This window comes from Neophocaena asiaeorientalis, unplaced genomic scaffold (genome assembly GCF_003031525.2).
Source record: "Neophocaena asiaeorientalis asiaeorientalis breed wild unplaced genomic scaffold, Neophocaena_asiaeorientalis_V1.1 scaffold118, whole genome shotgun sequence".
NCBI lineage: Eukaryota > Metazoa > Chordata > Mammalia > Artiodactyla > Phocoenidae > Neophocaena > Neophocaena asiaeorientalis.
In genome coordinates this window covers 488,851-509,008 of record NW_020175528.1, presented here as the reverse complement: position 1 = coordinate 509,008, position 20,158 = coordinate 488,851, and the positions used below count along the sequence as shown (strand labels likewise).

General features: G+C 42.5%; 1 protein-coding gene across 2 annotated transcripts in view; it reads left to right on the top strand.

Moving 5' to 3' along the window:
- NMNAT3 (nicotinamide nucleotide adenylyltransferase 3) overlaps nt 1-20,158 on the top strand; it is a 113,242-nt gene that overhangs the window by 91,130 nt on the left and 1,954 nt on the right. For both annotated transcript variants that reach the window (XM_024769050.1, XM_024769049.1), the window contains exons 3-4: nt 9,319-9,502; nt 14,461-14,543. In XM_024769050.1, the coding sequence (XP_024624818.1) occupies nt 9,319-9,502; nt 14,461-14,543 (267 nt within the window). The remainder of the gene's footprint in view (nt 1-9,318; nt 9,503-14,460; nt 14,544-20,158) is intronic.

Sequence of the window (20,158 nt, the reverse complement as noted above, 5' to 3'; positions counted from 1 at the left end):
CCATCACCCTGATACCAAAACCAGACAAAGATACCACAAAAAAAGAAAATTGCAGACCAATATCACTGATGAATATAGATGCAAAAATCCTAACAAAATACTAGCAAACTGAATCCAACAACACATTAAACGGATCATATATAATCAAACCTACAATGAGGTATCACCTCACACCAGTTAAAATGGGCATCATCAGAAAATCTACAAACAACAAATGCTGGAGAGGGTGTGGAGAAAAGGGAACCCTCTTGCACTGTTGGTGGGAATGTAAATGGATACAGCCACTGTGGAGAACAGTATGGAGGTTCCTTAAAAAACTAAAAATAGAATTACCATATGATCCAGCAATCCCATTACTGGGCATATACCCAGAGAAAACCATAATTGGAAAAGACACATGCACCCCGATGTTCATTGCAGCACTATTTACAATAGCCAGGTCATGGAAGCAGCCTAAATGCCCATCAACAGACAAATGGATGAAGAAGATGTGGTACATATATACAATGGAATATTACTCAACCATAAAAAGGAACGAAATTGGGTCATTTGTAGAGACGTGGATGCATCTAGAGACTGTCGTACAGAGTGAAGTCAGAAAGAGAAAAACAAATATCGTATATTAACGCATATATGTGGAACCTAGAAAATGGTACAGATGAACTGGTTTGCAGAGCAGAAATTGAGACAGAGAAGTAGAGAAAAAACTTATGGACACCAAGGTGGGGAAAGCAGCGGGGGGTTGGGGGTGGTGGTGTGATGAATTGCGAGGTTGGGATTGACATGTATACACTGATGTGTATAAAATGGATGACTAATAAGAACCTGCTGTATAAAAAAATAAATAACATTAAATTAAAACAAGAAATAAAAGGCATACATGTAGGAAAATAAGAAATAAAACTTTCTCTATTTGCATGTGACATGGTTGTCTATGTACACAATGCCAAGGAATTTGTTTTTTATAGATCTCTTAGAATAAGTGAGGTAAAAATCAACAAACAAAAATCAATCTTGTTTATGTATATTAATAACAAACATGCGAACCAAAATTAAAAACATAATACCATTTACAATTGATCTAAATAAAATGAAATACTTAGGTACAAATTAACAAAATATTTATATAATTTTCAAAAATACTGAGAAAGAAATCAAAGAAGACCTAGACAAATGGAGATATTTACATGTTTTTAGATTAAAAGACTTTTAAAAAAATTTCAGTGAATAATTTGGAATCAGACTATAGATAGAAAAATACAAGCTTAGTGAACTGGAATATAGATCAAATGAAATTATGAGAGTGGAGGAGAGAAAGAAAAAGATTTGTTTTTAATTTCAGAAGAGAGGGTAGGAGACATGGTGGCTACATATACACAATCAGAGAGCTAGAAGAAGAGGGCAGAGTACAGGGACAGCATTTTCCATGTCTAATAAAAGCGTGAGGGTAATATCTTGAAAATGTTCTTCAAGCATGAAGTCACTAACTTAAGGAAATTCTATGGGATATATTCTGTCAGAAGGAGAGTGATTCCCAGAGAGCATGTCTGATATGCAAAGAGAAATAGAGTGCAAAGAAAATGGCAAATACATGGGTAAATTTAAGTGAGCATTGGTTGTATAAAACAGAATGATAAGGTCTAATAGGATTAGGGGAAACAATAGTCTTAAAATATGTACAAGACTAGCATGGACAGAGCTCTCTAGTCCCCATGTTGTTGAGGAAGACGGGAAAGGTCTTCATTTACTTTGAATGTGAGACTATATATAATTCCAATTCGAGAGAAAAAAAAATGAAATAAAGCTCAAACACAGGCAGGACAAGAGGAAAAAATAACATAGATTTGTGTGGGAAGAAAGAATATACTCTATAAGTTGGTAGCTTTAAACTTAAATCTGTTAGCATTCACGTTAAATGTAAGTGAACTTAACATTCCAATTAAGAGTCAATAACTGTCAAATTTGACCCCCAAAAATTTTTAATCCAGCTTTAGGCTATTTACAAAAGACTTTCCTAAAACAAAAGTATAGAAAGATTGAAAGTAAACGGGTGAAAAATATATGACGTGCATATACTAATCAAAATAAAACTGTTGAGACTATAGTACTATCAGGCATATAGACTTTAAGTAAAAACTATTACTAGAGACTATTAAAAGACTTTAAAAAGTCTTTTAATACTAGAGAGAAAGAGACTTGATTCACAGATATGTAAGAATCATAAATATATAGGAACTTAATTAATGTACATTTTAATAACACTAAAATATATGAAACAAAAGCTGAAAGAACTAAAAAGAAAAATTCACAATCATAGTGGGAGATTTTAACATGCCTCTCAATAAGTAATACACAGGCAGACAAAAAAATCAGGAAGAACATAGATTTAAACAAAACAATTAACAATATTAAGTAAATGGACAGAACATTGCACCCAACAATCATAGAATACACATTTTTTTTAAGTACACGTGGAACATTTACCAAAACTGATCATATCCTAGGACATAAAGCAAGTATCAACATATTTCAAGAGATTGAAATCAATAGAGTACGTTCTCTGACTACAGTGAACTAAGCTAGAAATCAGTAACAAAAAGATTACCAAAAATCTCAATATGTTGGGTAATTAGGAAAAACACTTCTAAATAGTTTATGGATCAAAAAGTCATAATAATAAAAATTAGCAAGTATTTTGAACTGAATGATCATGAAAACACTACATATCAAAAGGTAAATGCAAGTAAAGTCATGCTTAGAGGGAATTTTTAGAGCCAGAACTGTGTTTATTAGAAAATAAGATAAATGACAAATTAGCTGAGTATCCATCACCAGGAGTTAGAAAAAGAACAGCAAAATAGCACCAAGAAAGGAGGAGGATAGAATTAATAAAAATAGAACAGAGATTGATGAAATAGAAAACAAGCATTCAGTAGAGAAGAGCAATAAAGCCAAAAGTTGGTTCTTTGCAAAGACTAATAAGATTACAAACCTCTAGCAAGATTGAGCAAGGAAAAAGAATGGAAACACAACCAACATTAGAAATGAAAAGAACATCCCTACAGATGGTGTCAACACTAAACAGATAAGAGAATATTGGACACAACCTTATGCCAGTACATTTCAAAATGTAGATATAATGAAAAGAATCCTAGAAAAAATGCAAGTTGCCAAAAATTATAACGAAGAAATAAAAATCTGAATCATTTTACAACCATTAAAGAAATTAAATCGTTAGTCAAAAAATTTCACACAAATTAGACTCCAGCCTCATGAAGACTTCACTGATGGGTTCTAGAAAACACTTAACGGAAAAAATGTTTTTTTCAATCCTACACAAGCTATTTCAGAGCATAGGAGAAGGAGGGGACTCCCAACACTTTTTATGAGGCTAGCATGACCTTGCTACCAAAACCTGATTAGAACACTAAGAGAAAATAAAATTATAGACTTCTCTTGCTCCCTAAAAATATATTAGCAGAGTGAATCCATCAACACATTAAAAAGATAATGTATCTTGACCAAACCGAGTTTATCTCAGGAATGCAATGCTAAAGATTAGAAGGTTAATCAACACATTGTATTAACTGACTGAAGGAGAAAATATCACACAGTCATTTCAGGAGTTTCAGAGAATTCATTTATGACAAAAGCTCAAACTGTGACTAGCTGGGAATGTCTCTTTTTTATTTTATAAAGGTAACATTTATATGTAACATTATGTAAGTTTCACGTGTACACTATTTCTACTTTGGTATACCCTTGAAGTGCTCACCATCAAAGATTTAGTTTCCGTCTGTCACCATACAGGAGACATGTGTGGTAAAGGAGACTCGTCTCCTTTACCCATTTCACCCTCCCTCCACCCCTCCCCCTCTGGTAACCACTACTCTGTTCTTTATATCTATGGGTTTGTGTTGGTTTTTGTTTGGTTTGCTTTGTTCATTATTTGTTTTTTTTTTTTAGTTTATTAGTTTTTTATATTCCACATATGAGTGAAATTATACAGTATTTGTCTTTCTTCATCTGACTTATTTCACTTAGCCTAATACCCTCAAGGTCCATCCATGTTCTAACAAATGGCAAGTTTTTTCATCTCTTTTCTGACTGAGTAGTATTCCATTGTGTATGTATGTGTGCATGTGTGTGTATATATATATATACACACACACACACACCACAACTCCTTTATCCATATTCATTTGTTGATGGGTGTTTAGGTTGCTTCCATGTCTTGGCTATTGTAAATAATGCTGCAGGGAACATAGATGTATGTATATATTTTCAGATTAGTATTTTTGTATTCTTTGGAAAAATATACAGAAGTGGGATAGCTGGATTGTATGGTAGTTCTATTCTTAATTTTTTGAGGCATCTCCATACTGTCTTCTGCAGTGGCTGCACCAATTTACATTCCCACCAACAATGCAAGAAGGTTCCCTTTTCTCCACATCCTCGCCAACACATATTTCTTGTCTTTTTTGATAATAGCCATTCTAACAGGTGTGAGGTGGTATCTCATTGTGGTTTTGATGTGCATTTCCATGATGTTTAGTGATGTTGAGCATCTTTTCATGTGCCTGTTGGTCATCTATGTCTTCTTTGGAAAAATGTCCATCAGCTCCTCTGCCCATTTTCAAATTGCTTTTTTTTATTGTTGAGTTGTAGGTGTTCTTTATATATTTTGGATATTAAATGTCTCTTTTAAAATAACATATTTGGGGCTTCCCTGGTGGCGCAGTGGTTGAGAGTCCGCCTGCCGATGCAGGGGACACGGGTTCGTGCCCCGGTCCGGGAGGATCCCACGTGCCGCGGGGCGGCTGGGCCCCTGAGCCATGGCCTCTGAGCCTGCGCATCTGGATCCCGCGCGTCCGGAGCCTGTGCTGTGCAGCGGGAGAGGCCACAACAGTGAGAGGCCCGCGTACCGCAAAAAAAAAAAATAATAAATAAAATAAAATAACATATTTGTCAGGATAGACCAGGCTAAGTTGCAGTAACAAATCCCCCAAGTTGAGGAGCTTAACACATTAAATAAAGTTTCTCTCTCATCAGATAAATCCTTTGTAGGTTCAGAAGATCTACAGGGCAGTTCCCTTCCAAGCTGTGTCTCAGGTATCCTGGTAGTCCCCATATGGTTTTCTATCCTAATTACAGCTTTCAGATTCACTATGAAGAGCTAGAGCATCATGTAAGAGTTTTTATGGCCAAGTCTACGTGGGGCATACATCACTTCCACCCACATCCAAATGACTATAACTCATTCAAATCACAAAAATACAACCTAATTTCAAGAGGAACAGAAATATTAGCTTCCTATATGCCCAGAAAGAGGAAAAATAAAAATGGGTCTTAATGAACACATGGCATGGTCTCTGCCACAACTGAAAAAGGATATCTACAGAAAACTTGCAGCAAACATCATACGTAATAATGAAACTTGAAAGTTTTTCCTCTGATAGTGGGATTAACACAAGGATGCCTGCTAACACCATCTCTATACAGCATTATTCTAGAGGTCTTAGACAATGCAACAAGAGAAATAAAATGTAAAAGGATTGGAAATGAAACAGCAAAATTGTCAGTATTTTCAGATGGTATTATTTTGGACATAGAAGATTCAAAAGATTCTGCAGATAAACTATTAGAATTAATGAGAGAGTTTAGCAAATTTACTAGATACACATTCAAGATACCTAAATCAATTATATTTCTACATATCAACAGCAGGAAAAAAAGTACTTTAAAAATGCCATTTATAGTGACATCAAAAAGATCAAGAATCTAGGAATAAATCTTACAAAAGATGTGTTAAGCGCGCTACAAGAAAAATTGTAAAATTTTATTTAGAAACATTTAAGAAAACCTAAACAAATGGAAAGATATACCATGCTCGTGGATTGGAAGACTCATTATTTAAACAATGTCAGCTCTCCCTAAATTGAATTATAGATTTGATTCAATTCCTATCAAATTTCAGCAGGTTTTTTGGGGGGCTGGGGAGCTGTTTCATCTTTGTGGAACTTGACAACTGCTTTCTAAAATTTATGTGGAAAATGCGAATTAAACTATTAGAATTAATGAGAGAGTTTAGCAAATTTACTAGATACACATTCAAGATACCTAAATCAATTATATTTCTACATATCAACAGCAGGAAAAAAAGTACTTTAAAAATGCCATTTATAGTGACATCAAAAAGATCAAGAATCTAGGAATAAATCTTACAAAAGATGTGTTAAGCGCGCTACAAGAAAAATTGTAAAATTTTATTTAGAAACATTTAAGAAAACCTAAACAAATGGAAAGATATACCATGCTCGTGGATTGGAAGACTCATTATTTAAACAATGTCAGCTCTCCCTAAATTGAATTATAGATTTGATTCAATTCCTATCAAATTTCAGCAGGTTTTTTGGGGGGCTGGGGAGCTGTTTCATCTTTGTGGAACTTGACAACTGCTTTCTAAAATTTATGTGGAAAATGCAAAAAGTCAAGAATTGCGAAGACACTCTTGAAGAACAGGCGGGAGGATTTACTTAACCAGATATCAAGATGTGTACTAAAGCTCTATTAAACAAGGCAGTGTGACGTTGTACAGGATGGCAAATACAGCCACATAACAGAATAGAGAGCAGAGAAACAGGCCCATGCACAGATGGATACTAGGAGTTCCACACAGGTGACAATGCACAGCAGGGGGCAGAAGAGGTCTTTTTGGTAAATGATGCTGGAATAATTGACTATCCAAATGGAAAATAATTTAATAGGACGCACATCATGCACAGAGACGCAAATGTGAAAAACAAAACTATGAAGCTTTTATGAGATAATATAGGAAAATGTCCTCATAACAAAATGCACTAGCCATAAAGGAAAAAAACTAACAACCCAACTACATAAAAATTAAGAACGTTTGTTTTCACAGGATTCCATAAAAAGAATAAGACAAGCCATCAAGTGAGAGAAGGTATTTATGACACATTTAACCAACCAACAAAGGGCTAATATTTGGAATAGATGAAGAACTTTACAAATCAATGATAAAAGGACAGACAACCGAAAATATGGGCAAAAGATTTGAACAGGCACTTCACAAAAAAATTAAGCTCAAGGGCTTCCCTGGGGGCGCAGTGGTTGAGAGTCCGCCTGCCGATGCAGGGGACGCGGGTTCGTGCCCCGGTCCGGGAAGATCCCACATGCCGCCGAGCGGCTGGGCCCGGGAGCCGTGGCCACTGAGCCTGTGCGTCCGGAGCCCGTGCTCCGCAAGGGGAGAGGCCACAGCAGTGAGAGGCCCGCGTACTGCCAAAAAAAAAAAATTAAGCTAAAATGTCTAATAATATATATGAATAAATGCTCAGGCTCATTGGTAAGCAGGAAAAGGAACATTAAAACCACAATGAGATATAACTACACATCTATCAGATGGGAAAATCCTGACAATAACCCTGTATGGTTATTTGCTCGATGGTGTGAAGCAAGTGAGCGCTCATACACCGCTGGTTGGAGAGTAAATATCTATAACCATTTTAGAAAATTGTTTGGCATTATCTAGTAAAGCTGCAAATACATCTACCCAATGACATAGCAGTTCTACTCTTAGGTACATATCCTAAGAAAGATATGCTGTGCACACAGGGAGGCTTGTGCAAGCATTTTCATAGCAGCATTGTTCGTAACTGTCTAAAGCCAGAATCAAACCAAATCCATCAACAGTAAGATAGATCAATTCTTTGGTATATAACCATGCAAGCGAATATTATGCAGCAATAAAACTGGTTGGACTACATGAATTTTTTCAATAGGATTTACTCTTTTTTTTCCTTAATTTATTTATTTAGGGCGGTGTTGGGTCTTCGTTTCTGTGCGAGGGCTTTCTCTAGTTGTGGCAAGCGGGGGCCACTCTTCATCGCGGTGCGCGGGCCTCACTATCGCGGCCTCTCTTGTTGCGGAGCACAGGCTCCAGACGCGCAGGCTCAGTAGTTGTGGCTCACAGGCCTAGTTGCCCCGTGGCATGTGGGATCTTCCCAGACCAGGGCTCGAACCCGTGTCCCCTGCATTAACAGGCAGATTCTCAACCACTGCGCCACCAGGGAAGCCCCGGACTGCATGAATTTTATCAAAGTGAAAAAGGCTTAATGAAAGAATACATTCAGTACGACTCCATATTTAAAAGTTTCAAAAGCAGGCAAAATCAACCTGTGTTTTTTAAGGATGCATAAATACGTGGTGAAGCTATAAAGGAAAGCAAGAGAATTAATATTATAAAAGTAAGAATAGTGATGAGCTTCCATCAGAGTGTGGAGGCTGTGATAGGGAACTTCTGTTCCTTAACCTAGGTGAGGATTAGAAAGGATATACTTCATAACTCTTTGTCAAACTCTATGCCCTTTTATATGCATATGATATTTTATAATACGATTTTTTAAAATGTATCATATACGAAGTCAAAATATTATCTCCCCTCATAAACATTATCTAATTTCGTCCTTACCACAAGGTCCTGCCAAGCAGGCATTATCCCATTTTACAGGTAGGAAAACTGAAGTTCAAATGGCTAAGTGTTTTATTTTTGCAAATAGCTTGGTAATTTGCCTAAGACATCCTAGTGAGTGATAGAACTAGAGCTTCCCCCAAGTCCCAGCCACAGTCTCTCTGAGGCCCATTCATACTCTCTCCATGGTGGTTCTCTGTAGCTTCTACAATTCACTGCAGCTCTAAACCTATAATGCCCCATTCTTCAGTCACTGAGCCATGCAACATCTCTCATAAGACAGCTCACATCTTTTCCAAAGTAGGCCTTCCCATTCCCTTAACAGCACAGTCCTCCAAAGCCAATGGTGGGCCTGTGCAGTGAGTCTGCATCCCATCACCCACCCACCTGGTCCAGGCTAAATGTCATGCTTTCCTCTTCGATCCACAAAATCCCCTACTTGAGCTAAGAAACCATGTTGTAACTGTTGTCCCAAACATGATTAGAGGACAGTAGTGCCCCTGTAAGTCCCACACAGGGGAAGTCATGGTGCTCCTCCAACATATTCTGACCCTAACCGTCCACATTGCTATCTGAGAGCCTTGCCTCAGCTCCACCCTCACGGCATGCTCTCAGCTACTCCAGGGTGTAGAAGCCTCTGGAGGAGAGGCACATGGTTCCTGAGGTAGCACCTTTACCTGGCCCAAGGGAGCTGGCCCGCCCAGCAGAGAATGCTAGGGTCTGATCCCACTCAGGACGAGACCCCAAGATCTTTAGCACCTGCCTGAATTCCAGCTGCCAGGTGACAAAGTCCTGTACCACCAACACCACTGCTCTCTGCTGCCTAGGCAGGTACCAGGTGATCGGGGGTATCATCTCTCCTGTCAATGACAACTACGGAAAGAAGGACCTCGTGGCTGCCCGGCACCGGGTGGCCATGGCCCGGCTGGCCCTGCAGACATCCGACTGGATCCAGGTGGACCCCTGGGAGAGTGAGCAGGTGCAGTGGATGGAGACAGTCAAGGTGCTGAGGTAACGGTGGGCATATGCTCTCGGGAGGAGCAGGGGCCACGGTCACATCTGCAGAGTCCGCAGCGTGACAGGCAGGGATGGAGTGTTGAGTGGGGCTTCAGTCAGCCCCTCTCACCCCAATCCTGCAAGTGTTTCTCCTTAGAGGGAGAGAGACCAACAGATTCATATTCTCAGAGAGGTCCTAAGTGAAAAAATCACAAACCACTGCCCTTCAGGGTACACTTTGTGGGAAAGCCCCATCTTGTTTCAGAGGGTTGTAGCATCTAGGCTCCATGGCCGCCACTCAGTAGCTGTGTGACATTAGGCACATGACATTTCTCTGGGACACATTTCTCACTTGCAAAACGGGGACAGCATAACCCAATGAGCATTATGTGAAAATCTAAATCACTTTTCTGACCCAGAACCACATAATCACACTCAGTAAGTAAGACCCTTTATTATTGTCATCACTGACTAGGTTGAAAACTGCATCTACATAATAGGACATCTTTTCCAAGTGTACAAATCCTAGGTTCTATAAATCTAGACTTTAAGAAAAAACTATGAATCTAGAAATAATTGCACAGGATTTTTTTTTTTTCTTTTAGAACTGCCATTAGCATTCAGCATAAGTAATGCAGCCGTTTAAAAGCCCTGTATTTTAGGACAATGGGTCTCTGACTTTTGTCTGGGAAGCTTTCCTGGGAGATTGCTAGAGAAGGAAGAAGTCCCACTTGTCCTGCCTGTCACAGGGAATTGTGAGGTGGGCCTGCCTGTCACTAATGACAGCCGGCTCTGCTGGAAGGGATTGCAAACTGTGGGCTGTGTCTTGATCTATGTGGAAGCACTAGGATTGTCAGAGAATAGGAGACACAAGGGACCAGGATGAATGATTGACAGCCCTGTCCATAATTTGGATTGGTTTTTATTTTTTACTAATCTTCAAAGTCACTTGGGAGAAAAATGTTTGCCTTTTTAAGCAAAGGTAAGCATTTAGTTTCCACATCCTGGTTCTTATTACTTACCCTTTACTGGGGAAGGAACCAGCTAGAAGCATTCAGCAGTTACGGTGCTACCGCAAAATCTGTTGTCAAGTTGAAGGAGAGCAAATATGAAATAATTGTTAGGTATATGCTTCTCTCTTTTTTTTTTTAACTTAAGTAATAAATTTACACCTAGATCACCCTTTTAGAATAAACAGTGTAGTCAGCTCTCATTTATCTAGGCTAACAGAGGGGAGTAGAAACAAATCAGATAATCCAACAAATCATTTAGCTTTAATACGTAGTCGGAAACAAAGAGACGCTCTCCTTTTCCACCCTGTGAGGGGCAGTGTGGCCTCGGGCCCAGATCTTGGAGGCAAATTTACTATTGAAATGACTTGATGTAAATGAGTTAGCCTCTCTGAGCCTCTCAATTCCTCACCTACTAAGATGGGGATGACACCACCTACTTCACTGGGATACTGTATGAACTACATGAGATGATGGCGGAAAACACCTGGTTTATAGTAGGTGCTTAATAATGTTAGCTACCTTCCCTGCATCCCTAACGGGTCCATAATGTCTTCTCATAACAGATAAGCCATTCACAGGTAAGTAGGATTTGACTGCTGTACCACGTAATTAATATCCTGCTGCAAAATGCAGACCTAAGATTTTACAGGACACATTCTTTTTCTTTTTTTTACTGTGCCCTTTAGACAAGTGCGTCTCAGCCCTGGCTGCACCTTGAATCACCTAGGGAGCTTTCAAAAGTACGGAAGCCTGAGTCTTACCCCAGAGACTGAGATGTCATTGGTCTAGAACGGGGCCTTAGGATTTTTAAGAGCTCCCTGGTGATTCTAATGTGAGGCCAGGGTTGAGACCCACAGCCTCGGTCACCAAGTGTGTGAATCATGCCTATGATTAGTACCGGGATGAGTCCAAACCATTGGTCTCAATCCTGGCTGTAGGAATCACCTGGGAAGCTATTTCTAAATGCTCACCCTCCCCTACCTGAGATTTTGATTTTTCTGGGGCAGGGTCCAGGCATGGGTACTTTTAAAGGTCCTCAAATTATTTATTTTGTGCAGCCAAGGTTGAGAATCCACTGATATAATCAACACTGTTTTATGAGATAGCTGATTAAAACTTTTTGTCATTATTTGGGGTGGGCTTCATTCGAAAATTTGTTTAATTACTAATGTTTTCCTAAAATTACCAAAAGCATTTTTTTTTAAGATTGAAAATCTGGTTAAAATTGTAAAGTTAGGTGATTCTAGAAACATTGTAGAAATCCACCCCATCCTTTGCTCCATTTAGTATCCTCTTGGTGGACTCAGCAGTGAATCTACATCATGGTGACAGTGACATATGTCACTATGAAGTCAATTCACTGTAGGGCTTATTGAGTATTCTTTTTCTCCTTATTAGGTTTTTTATTTTTACTCTAAGTTTTTAAAAAATCTGGGCCAGCTTTCATGCTTTTAGGGCACTTGATAACTGATTTCACTTGCCCTTTCCTCATTCTGGGGGAGGGCCTTGGTCACGATGCCATTTGATGTGGTCCAGCAGCAGCTCATGTGCCCCTTGGCAAACATGCTCTTATGTCGTCCTCATTTTACAGGTGAGTAAACTGAGGCTCAGAGAGGCTAAGTTAACCACAGTCGCACAACAAATAAGCAAGTGGTGGAGCCCTATTCTGTTGAACTCTGAAGCCACGCTTATGGCCATCTTCAAGAACTGTGGTCTACGGGTGGGGCCACGATGTGGCTGACTCTGCTTCTGCCACAGTGGCCTTCTGATCGGGTACTGTTGGAGACCAGGGGCCGCTGAGGACACAGAGAGCATGCTGCCAGGGGCAGTCGCCAGGCCCAAGGCTGGGCACACCAGGGTAACCCTCAGGCAGGCAACAAGAGGAAGCAATGACCTCCCACCCAACACAGGCGGAGTGGAGGTCTGTGAGGAAGATGCATTTGGCGTTAAAGATAATCATTTGCACACCAGCGTTCAGAGCTCCAGCTGATATCCAAAGTAGGGCCAACTTGAACCAGGAGCATCAAGGAAGTAAAATAAAACAATACCAGCTTTCACTGATCACCCACTATGTGTGCCAGGTATATAATATCTAGTCAGCTCAGCAACTCTGAGAAGTAGGTGAGTTTGGCCTCATTTCACAGACGAGGAAACAGAGGTTCTGAAAGGGTCAGCAACATACTCAAAGTCCTACAGCGAGAAAGTGGAGGTGAGACCCAAACCTACTTCAGTCTGATGCGAGATTCCAGACTAACCCGGGAGTGAATCCTCAGAGGTAAAGCTTTCTAAAACCAAAGCAATAAGACAGTAATGGAAGCACAAGACGAGTCCAGCGAGGCCCTGAGAAGACTCAGCTGAGTCTCTTGAGACCATCAGGAGGGAATCTGGACCTGAATTAAATGTATGTATTTATCCCCCATCCATCCTTCGTGAATTCAGCCGACTTTACTAAGCAGTTCCCTAGGTACCAAGACTATAAGGATGAATTAAATGAGCTCTATGTTCACAATCTGGTGGGGAAGACAGACCGAGAGTAAGGATACTAATAACAGCTAACGTTGATTGGGCACTTTTCTGTGGATGGGCTGTGCTAAGCTCTTTAATTCAACCTCACAACAGCTCTCTCGGGCGGGTACTGTCATTGTCTGCCATTCTACAGATGAGGAAAGTGGAGGCAGATTGCTTAAGGCACCCACCAAGATTCCACAGCTCCTAGTTGGAACCAGTATTCCAACCCAGGCAATCTCATTCCAGAACTTAACCTTTACACTACACCCGCTCCAAATAATACTCAGCATTCAGCCACTTCCCCAGCCGGGGAGAAACCTTTGGCCTTCATGGCCTTGTGATACTCAGGGTAGACAAGGCCGGCATTAACTTTCCTGACCAATTAACAGAGGTCAGTGAGGCCCTGAGGGTGTTTGTGACTCACCCAGGCTCCTACAAGCAGGAGAGCCTAAACTTGAACCCAGCCGCTCTGGCTACAAACACATGCTTCTCCCACCAGGCACTTCTCCTTCCCAGACACAGCTCTAGTTAATACGGGAGGTGGAAGATGGAAGATCAGATTGATACAAGACACAGTGATTGCCTGTGCTCTGTTAGAAGGCGGCACAGGCATCTCTTGATGTGCAGAAGATAGACTGCTAGGTTGCTTAATGAGCCGGGCCTGCCATATGGGTGTAAGTCTAATCATATCTGAACTGCTAACATGTAATGACATTCGCTCTGTGCTGCACACCACTTGGTGGGCTTTGCATGTATAACTCCTTTCATCTTCATAACCATCCACGGGAAGCCGGCACTGTCATCATTCCTCGTTTTGCAGGTGCCGAGACTGGAAACCGCCCACCCGGGGTCCCACCGCTGGCCGGCGGGGGAACTGGGATTCAACCCAGGCAGTCTGGCTCCAAGCCAGGCTCTGAGCATCCCCTGTCAAATTCTAAAGTACTAGCTCATGATCCGAGAGCGCCTCTATCTTGAGAGGCAGTTGTGGGCCATGCACTGTGCCAGTGCTTACTGTGTGTTAGCTCATTTACCTTCACAAAAGTCTAAAAAGTAGGTGTATTATCCCAGCTTTACAACTGAAAATTTGTATTTTGAACTCAGGTCTGATTCTAATAGCCCAGGTCCGTAATCCCTATTCAGTTTTTTTGTAAAAAGTGAGGTATTGAAAGAAAATACTAAAAGAGTAGAAATCTGCTCATTTCCTCCATTCAGTCGGGGCTCACAGAAGGCCGTCCTGCCTTGGACGCGGGGGTCTGTGAGGACCCAGACGCATCACCTGGCACAGGGCCTGGCACATAGTAGGTCTTCAGCAAATATATATGGAATGAGCTACCTAAAATGGACAAAAGCAGGTTGAGACTTAAAATCAGAGACCCCGCCCCCCACCCTGGGTGGTTTGGGGGAACTGTAGGCCACATGGATGCCCCCTGAACCCATATGCTTACAACACAGGCATCATCACAGCGAACTGCTCAGATCTCTGCCCTGGAAGGAAGGCCTGGACCAAGGCAAGGTTGACTCTCCAGGCCCCGCAGGTGGGTGCTGACCCTCTCCTCTGTGGGAGGGTGAGGTGTCAGGGCTTCGGGCCAAGCGGGAGTCACAGCCCCCTGGGCACAGATAAGAGCTTTCGAAGCCTGCTAGGGGTGACACTTCCCGTGCTGAAAGGTCAACTAACCAGTCTGCCACCATCCCCTGTAAATTGTTATGCTAAATTGGGATTTTCTGCCCCAAAGGAGTGCTTGTGACTTGGGCTCGTGACCTGGATTACAGTCAGGGCTACACAGAGATCAACTTCCGGGTGCAGCTGGGCCGCTTTTAAAAGCCTTAGCCTTTTTGAAAACAAAATGTGCCATTATATCCCTTAAACTAATACTTTATAGCAGTGTTACTCGGTGTTTTACTTGGAAGAGGAAACCTATTTTTAAGGCATGTAAAGTCGATTTGGATTAGCCTTTTAATTTGTAGCCCTGGGTTTCTACCCTGTTGTCAACTCCTGGTGTTTGATGGAATCTTGTCAGCTGTGATTTCAGAGTACCTCCCGTGGCAGCCCTGGTACCGGGGGTCAGATGCATAGCCCCTCAGGTACATAAGCAGCAGCGACAGTGATGGGGGGGGCAGGATGTGCCGTGAGCAGGGAATCGCTGGTCCCACTGGGCCAACACTCCAGCGGCTCTCCCAACTTTCGTTGGTGGGACACTATTTCCCTATTAGAAGGGCTCCAGAATGTCACGGTTAAACAAACTTAAAGTGGTGTCTTTACTGCAGGACTTTTCAGAGCCTTTACTATGTTCATGTGCGTTGTGACTCTGAAAGAAAGGGAAGAAGCTCGCAGCCGTGCTTAGCACTTTTTAATCATGGGACTCTTTTTAATACATATTAGTGTTTCTCAGAACCGGTGCTCCCCAGAACACAGACTGGGAAACACTCTTCTAAAAGGACTTGAAGGGTGGGTGGGGATACATTAGGAGTTTGGGATTAACATATACACACTACTATATATATAAAAAATAGGTAAACAACAAGGACCTACTGTACAGCACAGGGAATTATACTGAATATCAAAAAATAACCTATAATGGAAAAAAATCTGAAAAAGAATATATATATGTTTATATATAAAAGAATATATATCTGTTATAATTATAATTAATTAATCAGTTAATTAAAAGGACTTGAAAATGCCCTAAAGGTTTCCTGCAGCAGTTCCTGAATGCTGGCCAAAGGCTCACTCACAGCAGCGTCACCTGTGAGGCTTGTTAGAAATGCTAATTCCCAGGCCACGCCTCAGACCTGCTGAGGGCGAATGGGGCCTGGGACTCTGGATATTTAATAGGCCCGCTGGGGAACTGCTTTACCACCAGTCTGGGGAACTGTGCACTAGAGTGGGAATCCAAGAAAGAAGGAGCTACAGAGTGTCCTATATGATCAGCTTCTACAATGTTTATTACACTCCCCTGGTCTCCCTGTCTGCCCCCCTCCATTGCCAGCATGGGCTCCTCATCTCTCCCCCAGTCCCGAGCACAGCACACAGTGTGCATTCTCAGCCCTCTGCCTTCTTTCTGAATCACTTCTGGCTCAGCAGTCACTCCTAATAGGGTTCTAGAGATGCTGGCTGAGAACAGAGACGGGTGCCCAGCCCCCGCCCTGAGCTGGAGGCAGGCTGTGAATGGCAGTGAGTCCAGACATGGATTAGGGGGACTGGAGGAGGTGACGCCTGCACCATGACTCATAGGATCAGCAGGTTATCTGGGGCTGGGGATGTTTCGGGGACAGAGGGGCGGCTGAGTAAGGCGCACAGGCAGGAAGTGCTGGGCACTCCATGCCATTCAGGATGCTGGAGCCCACAGTGAAGGAAGGGAGTAGCTTCCAGTGAGGTAGGAGGAAGGCCATGCTTAGGCTCCCAGCTTCTCACCTCTCTGCAGATGCTTCCAGAATCCCTGTCTCTGCCTGGTGTGCCCCCCCTCCCCCTTCCCTTATTGGCTCCCCCTGTTGAAAACCTGTCCTGTGAGGCTCAGATTGGAACCCACTTCCCTGTGGTGAAACCTCCCACAAAGCTCACCCCGCATTCTTTTTGGATTTATCTTTCCAGGGGGCTACTAGTCTGCTCTGTTTGGCCCTATGATGTTGGGGGTTTGTTCCTTATCCCCTTTCTCTCTGTTCAAACCCTAAATCCTACTCATCTTGTTCTCTTCCAAAGTAACTGTTAAAAAAGGAAGTTTGGGGCTTCCCTGGTGGCGCGGTGGTTGAGAGTCCACCTGCCGATGCAGGCGACACGGGTTTGTGCCCGGGTCCAGGAAGATCCCACATGCCGCGGAGCGGCTGCGCCCGTGAGCCATGGCCGCTGAGCCTGCGCGTCCGGAGCCTGTGCTCCGCAGCGGGAGAGGCCACAACAGTGAGAGGCCCGCGTACCGGAAAAAAAAAAGGAAGTTTGTATTGAATGAAAAGTGAGCTTTTCAATTTACCAAAATATAGCAGGGGCTTTAAAAATGTGTGTGCCCTTTGCTTGATACATTCCCCTTCTAGGAATCTGGCTGAGGAGATACTTAGAAATTGGGATGAAGACATGCAGAAGGATGTTTATCGTGGCAATTTTTATAATGGCAGAAAATAAAAGCAACCTTAGTGTTTAAATGTAAGGGAATGTATAAGTAAGTTACACTGTATATATAGGATGTATATATATAGGATGTTCTGTATATATAGGATGAAGAATCCACGCAAAAGGTTTTCATGATATGGAGAATCTTAGGAGGGGAATGGGAAAAAATCAGGATACAATACTGTGTAATCTCAAGTATATAAAAATATGTAAATATACTTTCACATCTATTTGCATGTTTAAATAGAAAAGACTAAAGAAATACACCAAAATATTGAGTTTTTTGTAGAAAGAATGATTGTTGCTGTTATTTTCTACTTTAAATACTTATGTGTTTTCCATACGTCCCATAATTGACATAGATTTCATGTTTGTCATCAGAAAAAAAGAGCTAGAGCAATTTCAAAAAGCCAGGTGATTTTTTTCTCACCGTGAGTTTGGCTTTTGATAAGGTCGCTTGTATGTTACTAGTGACATGTTTTTAAAGGACCATTTTGTGTGCCGTGTATTTTGTCACGCGCTGTTCTCCTCTGGGGCTGAGCTCAGCGTTTTCTGGCCGCCGGAGCCCTGCTTTGCCCATCACTCCTGTGATTTGCAGTCCTCCTTGGACTCACCCAGAGGCGTGTGAATTGCCTTGTCCCGGGCTGCTTGGGTGTCACGCTTTGGGGTGGATGATGCCTCATCTGTCGCTTGTGAATGTGGTCCCTGCCTTGGCTGCTGGGGCCTGAGCACAGCTCAGCCCCATTCTCCTTTCATACAACCAGAGCAGATGCTTCATCTGGTTCCATTTCACACTGACTGTTCCAAGGTTAATTTGGGTGCCACCCTTCAGTTGCCAATACCTGGCTTCATCTTGGGTGTCCTGTCTAGACCCAGAAGTCCTATGCTCCAGACACCACCCTCGGTGCCTGCACTAAGCAGGAGATTTCCATTGCATTCTCTCCATCACTCAACTTCCATAACTCCCAAAGGAGGCTTTATTATCCCTACTACAGCTGAGGAAACAGGCCCACCAGCTATAACTATCCCAGGGTCCTCGCAGATCTGAAATTAGAACCCAGGGCTGACTGGCCTCAGGGTTGGTTCTTTTGATGTCAAAGAGTTAGGGCAACTGGACATTCAAAGGGAAAGGTCCTGGTGGCACTTCTCCCACTTTCTGTGTTAATCTCTACTTCCTCTGCTTTCCAAAGCCTGTGGCCATTCAAAAAGCACACTGCCCCCAAATGCCCACGGACATCTATTTATGTCACTATATCACTGTTAGGACAAATCAAATTGGCAGTATTTATTCAAAACCTCAGACTTACAGACTTTGGACTTAGACAGTCAGAGTCACTCAGTCTGCAGTTTTTGTAAGAGTGATGTGAATGGATTTGAAAGGGAGATGTGAATGCCTCTGGGGGGCCTGATGACAGGACTGCCCAGAGTTGGGATCTGAGACGTGTATGGCCATCACACCAGTCCCACAGACATGCCTTTGACTTGGGGGACGGGGCAGGTGTGGGTACTTGTCTCTTCTGGGCAAGGGCTCAGAGTGAATCATATTTCACACTGTCATTGTTAATGAATTCAAACAATATCTAACATCGAAGTGGATATGTGGAAATCCACAGGAGAAGAATCCCTGACCTGTGGGAACAGGGTGGTGTGCCTCAGACCCCAGAAGACCCTGGAATTCAGTGCACATCATTTAACCTCCCCCATAGGAAGACCACGTAACAGCAACCCAATTGCTTGAAAGGTCGAACGGTGGTCTCCTGCTACATTACAATGGTCCAATAAATAAGAAATTAGAGTAAAATCTCACAGGTACAGAGTAGTTTGGATCCACATACATGTTGTAAGCAATGGGACCAGCCCAAATGAGTGAGAAAGGTCTAAGTTATTGAATAATTTTTAAATGCAGTTTTATTGACTTTAAAAGGCCAGGTACTTAGGAGATATTCCATAAGTGCTGGATGGATGTGCTGATGAATGGATTGGTGGATAACTAGGTGAAGGCGGATGGATGGACGGACGGACGGACAGTAGTTAACATATGTCACACTTACTCTGTTCCAAGCACTGTTCTAAGTGCTTTACATTTATAAGCTCATTCAATTCTAAGATAGTCCTATGAGATAAGTACTGTTAATATCCCCATTTTAAACTTGAGGTCACACAGCTGTCAAACGGCAGAGCCAGGATTTGGATCTAAGAAGTCTGGCACTAGAGTCCTAGTTATGCCGCTAAAGTGTCTGAAGTGTGTTTTCTGTAGTTACATCTGCTGCTTTAAAATGAGTAAACAAGTCCAGTGCCACCATTTCATGGATGGGAAACTGAGGCCCAGAGAAGGATCTCAGCTCCAGCCCCACAGCAGCCGGTGCCCGACTGAGGCCGGAACTCTGACCTGTCCATGACATCTCTAGTTTCTCACTTTGCAGTGCACGGCTGGTCTGGTGCTCGTTTGTAAACTCATCTCTCCGGTCCACGTCCGGATCCCTTCGAAGGTTTCACAATAGAGGAGCCTAAACCCATCGTTTACATCAGGTTTTCCCCAGCAGCTGGTATCCCTGAAGCCCCTCCCAGCTGAGATTTCAGGGTGACTGAGAGATGCCCGTGACCTAGAAGCCCAGCCTTTGCCGTTCACTGAAGCTAGAACTGGCTTCCAGAAGGACTAGAGGTCCTGCTGGTTGCTTCTAGCATGGACTTGGCTTTTCCTTTTCCGATTAGCCCATTCAAAGGGGGCCTGAACAGGAATGGTGCCAGGAATATCCAGGCAGGGTGATGCATGTACAGTTCCTGCCAGCAGGCGGAGGCAGAGCCCAGCGGTTTCGAATGCCCCAGCTGGAGGCTGGCTGTGTGCATTTAAATCCTGACTCCTCTGCTTAAATGAGTCATGCGCCTCTCTGTGCCTCAGTTTCCCCGTCCACAAAGTGGACACAACAATAACACCTACCTTCTGAGGTTGTTCTGAGGCTCAAATGAGATGAAACACATAAAGCGCTTAGCGATAGCGCCCACAGTAAACAACCAATACATGTTAAGTATTCTTTTTTTTTTTTTTTTTTT